Consider the following 8,855-nt stretch of genomic DNA (forward strand, 5'->3'; position numbering starts at 1 on the left):
TTTCTATTTTGATGTTAAATTATATAAATTATAACAGTTATTTTTATGCTTTATTTCAGTTGAAGGTTATTTCAAGTAACAAAATAACTATAAATAAAGCACATTTACTTTTAATGTTTTAATTTTGTTTTAAATAAACTTTTAACTTTTAATTTCTTTTGTGCACAGAATATTAATATTAGATATAAAGCAGCATGTGTTAAATAAGTATCTCAAAGTACACCAGAAGCATGAAAGTCCCGGAGAGAAGCAGTGATTTTCCACTGGCTCCACTACACACACACACACACTCTACACACACACACACACACACTTGTCTTCACACGTCCCGGCTGTGAAGGTAATTGTTCTGTTACTGTATCTCGTGTTGTTTAGAAGTCGAGGGATGAGCCAAACCCGAGACCTGCTCATGATTACAGGCTGGTATCTAGACTCACACACACACACACACACACACAGCGTCGGGTGATTTATTGATCTGAGTGGTGTGTGTGTGTGTGTGAGGTGACGTGAGTCTGGACCTGAGCACGGAGCATGTGTTTGTGTGAAGCGTTCTTGCAGTCGTTTGCTCTGATAGACGAGCGTTTGTCAAGCATTTATCAAAAAAGATGGTTTACTTATTTACGTGTGTTTAATGTCGGCCAGATAATCAACTAAAACACAGCACAAATCAGGTGTGAGCGGTCAGCTCTGGAAGCTGCTCAGTTTGTGTTGAGTTTGTTTTTCAGTGAGAGACGACTTTGAGCTCTGGGATTAATTGTATTCATATTAAATTGTGTGTGTGTGTGTGTGTGTGTATATATATATATATATATATATATATATATATATATATATATATATATATATATATATATATATATAATTTGTATTTATTTTTATTAATTTGTATTTATTTATATTTATTTTTAATTAATTTATATTTATTTATTTTTATCAATTTTTTATCAATTTATATTTATTTATCAATTTTTTATTTTTATCAATTTATATTTATTTAAATTTATTTATATTTATTCACACACACACACACACATATATATATATATATATATATATACACAACGTAAATTTTATTTATAGTTATTTTGTTACTTGAAATAACCTTCAATTGAAATAAAGTGTAAATTCAACTATACACTTATTTAAACTGGGAAAAAATAAGTAGAAATTTTATATATAAAATATCACACAAATGTAATGCTCAAAAAGTGTTTTAAATCTCTGCACACCAAAATATATATATTGCAAATAGACAGGTACACGGTTAGAAATGTAATAATAAAAATCATCTTGTTTATAAATGGTTTCCTGGTCTCAGCGCTTCTCTTAAAGAGAGAGTTCACTGAAATATGAATGATCTGTCATAATTTAGTGAACCTCGTAAGAAAGTGGGGCTCAGTGGTGTTTAGTCTCCAGTGTTTTAGTGCTCCTCAGAAAGAGAGTTATATATATATACCTTTAAAACTCACAAAAGAGCTGAAAATGCCTAAAAGACGACAACTTCTAACAAAAACATACTGACACATAAAACTATATTTGTATTTAATATTAATGAAAAATATATTTTTCTCACAAAAACATGATAAATGTTGCTTAGTGTAGATCAATATTTGTCATATTTTGCCTTTTAATAATTTCTTTTGACCATAAACAAAAGCTAAATCAGCGATAAGCCTAATCTAATTTTTTTTTTACTTAAACTAAACTTAACTGGATGTTTAATTCATGTTTAATTCAGCTAACAATAAATAAATAGAACTTGGAAAAACGTAATGAGCATTTAAAAAATGAATGATAAAATAGCATAACAATAGAATAACATTTCACATTTTTATTTGCTTGCACTTTTTGCCTGTAGAAGAACAAAAACGCTTTTAAATAAAGGACGCTTATATATATATATATATATATATATATATATATATATATATATATATATATATATATATATATATACTTTAATAAAAAAATATTTTATTTATAATATTTATAATAATATTATAATAAATTTATAATAAGTATTTATTATTTATGAAATATTTCTGATATATATATTTATATATAAAGGACGCTTTTACTTTTCGGAGCGACCTGCTGATAAACCTTTTTCTTTTACACCAGAGCTATTAGGTTAAGCAAAGACCGTTTTGATTTTCTTAGTTGTATCTCAGCCAAAAACCACTGGAAAGCGTTTTCAGCTCTCAGAGGACGCGTGCAACTAAGTATAAAAAAGCTGGCACGTGCGCTTCCACTAGTTCCCGCGCGTTCTTCTCTTCTTTACGCGCGGGTTTCGTCCCGAGTTCGAGTCCACTTCCGCGCGGACGCTTCGGTCGCCATGGTGATCCCCCCCGGCGAGGGCGGACCAGCGAGCCGCGACCGGGACCGACTCCGGCGACTCCTGCGAAATGACTCTCGGAGGAGTTGGAGATGGACGACAGCGCCGCGCCGCGCAGCATGGAGCCCACCATCCCCGCCGTCATGTTCATCTTCGGGGTCATCAGCAACCTGATCGCCATCGTGGTGCTCTGCAAGTCCAGAAGGGAGCAGAAGGAGACCACCTTCTACACGCTGGTCTGCGGGCTGGCGGTCACGGACCTCCTGGGCACCGTCCTGGCCAGCCCCGTGACCATCGCCACGTACGTGAAGGGCGCGTGGCCCGACGGGGACCCCCTGTGCCAGTACTTCGGCTTCGTCCTGCTCTTCTTCTCCCTCGCCGGGCTGAGCATCATCTGCGCCATGTCCGTCGAGAGGTACATCGCCATCAATCACGCGTATTTCTACAACGACTACGTGGATAAGAAGCTCGCGGGCGTCGCGCTGCTCGCCATCTACGCGTCCAACATCCTGTTCTGCGCGCTGCCGAGCGCGGGCTTCGGGGAGGTCAAGATGCAGTACCCTCGGACCTGGTGCTTCATCGACTGGCGGAGCAACGTGAGCGCGCACGCCGCCTTCTCCTTCATGTACGCGGGGTGCAGCTCGCTGCTGATCCTGGTGACGGTGGCGTGTAACGTGCTGGTGTGCGCCGCGCTCATCCGCATGCACCGGAGGTTCGTCAGGCGCACGTCGCTCGGGACCGACCCGGGCAGGGCGTCCGATCCCGGCCGGAGCCGCAGCTTCAGGCGCCTCGCCGGCGCGGAGATCCAGATGGTCATCCTGCTCATCGCCACCTCCGCGGTCGTGCTCATCTGCTCCATCCCGCTCGTTGTAAGTTGAGGACACCGGGGGAGGTTTAGAGCGCGGGAAAGCGTTGCAGTGTGACCCAAGTGGCTCGATCATTACATGAAAGTAGTTTAAATGAAGTTCTTAGCGATGCGCGCTGTGCAAAAATATGTGCAACGTGATCCTAATGTCCTAACTATTGTTGCTAGAAATATACCTGGGCTGCAGGGTCACATATTTTATTAATATTTTTTATATATATATATATATATATATATATATATATATATATATATATATATATATATATATATAAAATATTTTATAATATTTATAATAATATTATAATAAATTTAGAATAATTATTATTTATGAAATATTTCTGAGCTGCAGGGTCACATTTTATTAATGTTTTATATATATATATATATATATATATATATATATATATATATATATATATATATAAAACATGAATAAAAAATATTTATTTTAATTAAAATTATTTCTAATAATATTATAATAAATTTATAATAATTATTTATTATAATGAAATATTCTGAGCTGCAGGGTCACATTTTATTGATGTTATATTATATATATATATATATATATATATATATATATATATATATATATATATATATATATATATATATATATATATATATATATATATATTCTTTTTTTTTATTATTATTATTATTTTTTTATTTAATGATTTTTTTTAATGATATTAAAAACACTTTCCTTATGCAAAATGTATGTTGCAATGCATAAATGGGCTTTTCCGCTGTATACAATGCATCTATAAACTGTAACACAGAATATACGGGTAACATAGAATGAAAACGTGTACGTGCAGTAATAGGAGAAATAATTGGCAAGATCTCCATAGTACCTAATATTTCAGGAGGATATGGATATGCGGCTCTTTCCCTATTCATTTGTCGCGTCCGCTTTATCTGTCCATCACTCGGCTGCTGGCCTCAGATATGACCGTCCAGCCTGAAAAACAAGAACTTTCTCACGGCTGCGCGTTCAGATCTGCTTCGTGATCTTCCTTTCCGTTTTTCTGCATTGTGCGGGAGATCAGAATGAATGAAGGAGGATGATTAAGATGATAAAAGTGTTTAGAGAGACAAACATATTCCCGGGTCGCAGCGTTCCTGTAGAAAAATACAGTCCTGGATACGCAGTGAAAATCATCCTTTTAGCAGGCGGCGACGTGCGTGTCGAGCATTTGATCACAGAACTGAAAGCAAGGCGAAAAGAATTATAATCAGCGTTTATTTCGTCAGATTGAGTCGATGCTGATTGATTCGCCATGCTCTGATTCATGAGGTCGGGTTTTTGGAATCACAAAAATATTTTAACATTTTTCAAGTCTTTGCTTGTTATGTTTTTTATCGTCGGATGCCGGTAGAAATGAACAAAATCAGACCAAGCTGTAAAGAATCGTTTGAATGGTTCGCTCTGATGCTCGAAGTCGTATATAAATATCAATAATTTGAGTACATTTTTTAACGAACGTGTTCTAATTCTTAACCTTAAAAACATGCATGTGTTTCTTAGTATTACACTGAAAGCAGCTTTTAATCAGAATCTCTCACAAAATATCCCTAAAAAGTCAAGCAGCATTAAACGTGGGTTTTCAAATACAAAGAGCAGAATAAGAGACAGTCCAGCACTCTTTGTTTTATTTTCGAGTTTTCCACAGCCTACTAAAACCCGGATGATGACGAACTTTAAAGCATCCCTCGTTTCTTTTAAACCCTGCACAGTGTTTTATAACCGACTCGTATCGTTTCTAAGGTCCAGGTGTTCCTCAACCAGCTCTACAAGACTCCGGTGGAGAAGCGTCTGGAGAAGAATCCAGATCTGCTGGCCATCCGCTTCGCCTCGACCAACCCCATTCTGGATCCCTGGATCTACATCCTCCTGCGCAAAGCGGTTCTCTCCAAGCTCGTGGAGAACGTCGAGTGTCTGTTCCGCGGGAGCGGCCCTCGGAGGGCCCCGGGGCCGGACGGCTCCCGCTGCGAGGACGGAGCTCAGGTGTCCGGGGACTCTCCGTCCGCCGGCTCTCGAGAGCCGAAGGAGGTGATGAACACCTCCCAGACGCTCCTGTATCCGCCCGAGAGCTGCCCGGACACCTGTCAATCAAACCGGGTGCGGCGGTGCTTGTCTGACGCGTCTTCGGAATCGTCCAATCGGAACAGTTTAGACGGTCCCTCCAAAGATCAGCCTTTGCAAGTGACCATCACCATCGAGACGTTTCGAGAGAAGAGCATCTGACCTGACGCGTTTGTAGTTGCACTCGATTTCGCATCCGCGGAGGGATCGTCAATGGAAGCGAATGGGTGCCGTCGGAACGAGAGTCCATCGGCGAACATCCGGAGAAGATAAGAAGAACTCTTCCTCCAGTAAAAATAGCGCATCTTCTTTCGTCTAGAAGCAAAGTAAAATTTTCACAAAACAAAAAAGTTATGATACGCGGTGAGGCGTGAAGAAAGGAAAGCGCAAAAGAAAGCGATCGGTGGACGTTTTATTGCCACGTTTAGTACTTTTAAGTTTTCTTTTTATGGATTGTTGCTATTAACATCTGGTGAGCATTTCTAGCCAGCAGAAATATATTTAACGAGAAAAAAATGTGTTCGTTTTGAGGTGTATTCAAATATAAATGTAATATTTAATTGACCGCTAAACGGTGCAGATTTCTCTCCTGATTCAGACCAGAAGCTCCAAAAAACATGGATTAGTTTGATCTTCTGTCTTCTCCGGATGTTCGCTGGGGATGTTTTTATCAGACTCTCGTTCCAGCGGCACCCATTCACTCCAGCGATCCAAGAAACCCGTCCTAATCTCGGATGATCCCGAGGGATCGGCGCATTTTCCAAAGTTTGGGTTCCTTTAAATAAGACTTATTTATTCGAGTGAGTTTTTCCAGCCATAAGGCCTTCGAGGGTCGCTTCGATCCGTTTTTCCAGAAGAGTTCAGATCAGCCACATCAAGATCAACACAAACAAGCCCCGCAGGAAATAACCTAGCTGAGACGTCTGCAAGAGAAAAAAAAAGCGTCCTGCTTCCCAAACAGCAGATAAAATAAATCCTCTCGCCAAAATACATGCCTTTATTACTCGGTATTCCTTGCCTTGCTTTCTAGTGCAAATATCGAAACATTCACGAATCGAGATGAATTCGGTGCACGAGTCAAATGATGCACAAATATCTTGTCATTTTATTTGCGTGCTGGAAAAAGATGATTTGTCTGACTTCCAGACCGACGGTGAATGTTTAATCAAGCGTTCGGCCGATGACGAGACTCCTCTGAGAAAGTTTTTTTTTTTAAATCTATAAATCTGCGGTGATTTGTTGTTTTTGGACCCCCGGGGGCCGTTTTTCCGCTCGGCAGAAGACTTCTAATCGAATGTGATGGTGTTTAATGTGACGTCTGATTAAATCCAGAGCTTCGGGCGAGGAATCTGCCAACCTCTGCCTTCTTCTGACGCTTTCATAAACGCTGTTTGTGTTCGGGATACGGACGCATCTTCAGGCTTCGTAACCCGTGAGATCAAACCGTTCCCATGAAATGTTTGCTAATTATACTTAATCTCTGTTTACGCTCGCAGACCAAAGCAAATATGACCTCTTCATTGCTGTAGATGCTGTATTGATTACGAGAGATCAGCCTTCAGTTCTTCATTCGTCTTAAAGTAGATTATTAAAGGAAAAGGAAAAATATCCTGCACCAATGACTTCGTTTAGCAGTATTTCTGTCTTGCTTTCCTTATATTTAAACATCCTGAAAGCAGCGTTTACTTGAGATGGAAAAAATTACTTAAAATAAAAGGTCTTTATGAGAAGTTTATGCTTAAAATTAGGGATAAAAAAAATGTAACTAGTAAATGTAAACTAAATTATTTTTTCAGACACTTTTCTGATATTTTAAAGTTTTAAGAATATATATATATATATATTTATTTATTTTATTTTTTTTTAATATATATATATATATATATATTCTTAAAACTTTAAAATATCAGAAAAGTGTCTGAAAATAATAATTTTATTTTATATATATATATATATATATATATAAAAAAAAAAAAAAAAAAAAAATATATATATATATATATATATATATTATAATTATATATATATATATATATCATTATATTATATCTTAAGTAATTTGTTTTTTAAGATTTAATATCTCATTTTACTTCACATCTCAAGTAAATAAGAAACTTTTGATGTCTGTACTGGAAAACAAGATATAAAATATAAAGAATATATAATATATATATATATATATATTTTTTTTTGCAATGTGTTTCTGGCATATTTCATAAATGGTTCGCTTTTTTTAAACCACATTAAATAATGCAAAATTTAATTCCCAAGTAAATATTTGAAACAAAAAAAGACTTCCCTTTAAAAAATATATAGATATTTAATTCCTTGATGTCAAATGTCCAGAATTATTTTATTTTATGTTTATTTGAGCTAAACAAGTGAAAACTAACTATAGCGAAATGTTCAGAGCATAATAGGAATAATAATATGATGGTTAGTGTCGTAATTCTGCGTAGATGTGCAAATAAATGTTGATGTGAACGTAATTCAGAGAGCTGCGTGTCAAATAAAGTTGGTTTGTTTAATTAGGGTTTCAGTCGAATCAGGTAATAAACTGAATATAACTCCACGGACGCAGCATTAATAAACATGCTTTCTGTTCCTGGGTCCTGTCGGTGAAGACCATCCCGAAGCGCAGAGTTTGTTTGTAAAGTCAGGGCTGTTTATACGATGAATATAATAAATAATCTGACAGAATGTTCCCATCGGCTGCTGTTTATCATCGCGCTCATTTGATGTTCTTGTCTTTCACGTGTCGCCTGATTAAGAAGAGAAGACAAACTCCATCTAAACAAGGCGTCTGTGGATCTTCACCTGAGTGTCTCCATCGTCTGGCGGCAGACAAGAACTGCTGGAACACAGGAAGTGATTAAAACAGACTTGTGTTTGAATGATCTCGTGAGTAAAAGGAGAAACTCTGTCAAGATCGGAGTGTGTTTCTTTAACCTCCAGGCAGATGTTATCCTTCAGGAAGTGACATCATTACAGGAGGAAGTCCGCAGTTAGTGAGTCTCTCTAAAGCGTCCCTGAATCAGTTCATCTCAGCGTTTCTTCTGAACTTCCTTCCCGTCCTGTGTCTGAGATCAGTAATATACTGCAATGCTTTTTAATTATAACATTTTTTCAATCGAACTCGTCTTGTGAGTTTTATTATTCTCGTTTTAGCCTATTTTTTCGTTATTTTTATTTCCGTTTGCATGAATAATGATTGCATGAAGACTTTAGATTAAGTTTTATCTTTTTTTTTCTGTTTTTTATTTTATTTCAGTTTTAGTTATTTTAGAGATTACGTAGTAATAGTAAGTTAAGGGAAATCTCTATAAATCTCAAATTTTTTTATTTCATTTAACATTTTTTAGTACAATTAGTAAAATATATATATGTATATATATATATATATATATATATATATATATATATATATATATATATATATATATATATATATATATGCATCATTAAAATTCTGTAGTATTATGGTATTTATTCATCTTTTAATTTTGAAAAATGTATTATATTTCTATAATATTTTATGTATCATGTCTCTCTCTCTCTCT

General features: G+C 36.5%; 1 protein-coding gene across 1 annotated transcript; it reads left to right on the forward strand.

Moving 5' to 3' along the window:
* The first annotated feature begins 2,130 nt into the window (after positions 1–2,130).
* On the forward strand, positions 2,131–7,031 carry ptger4a (prostaglandin E receptor 4 (subtype EP4) a). Its single transcript, XM_043246368.1, has 2 exons — positions 2,131–3,207; positions 4,978–7,031. Exons 1-2 carry the CDS (start codon positions 2,431–2,433, stop codon positions 5,455–5,457), a joined length of 1,257 nt encoding a protein of 418 aa, XP_043102303.1. The 5' UTR covers positions 2,131–2,430; the 3' UTR covers positions 5,458–7,031.
* Positions 7,032–8,855: the final 1,824 nt, after the last annotated feature.

Source organism: Puntigrus tetrazona, chromosome 8 (assembly GCF_018831695.1).
Source record: "Puntigrus tetrazona isolate hp1 chromosome 8, ASM1883169v1, whole genome shotgun sequence".
Classification (NCBI taxonomy): Eukaryota; Metazoa; Chordata; class Actinopteri; order Cypriniformes; family Cyprinidae; genus Puntigrus; species Puntigrus tetrazona.

Excerpts from the sequence above, each read along its gene's own strand:
- ptger4a (XM_043246368.1), top strand. The coding sequence starts at position 2,431 with ATGGACGACAGCGCCGCGCCGCGCAGCATGGAGCCCACCATCCCCGCC. Across the intron at positions 3,208-4,977 it reads TCTGCTCCATCCCGCTCGTT|GTCCAGGTGTTCCTCAACCA; the intron begins GTAAGTTGAGGA and ends ATCGTTTCTAAG.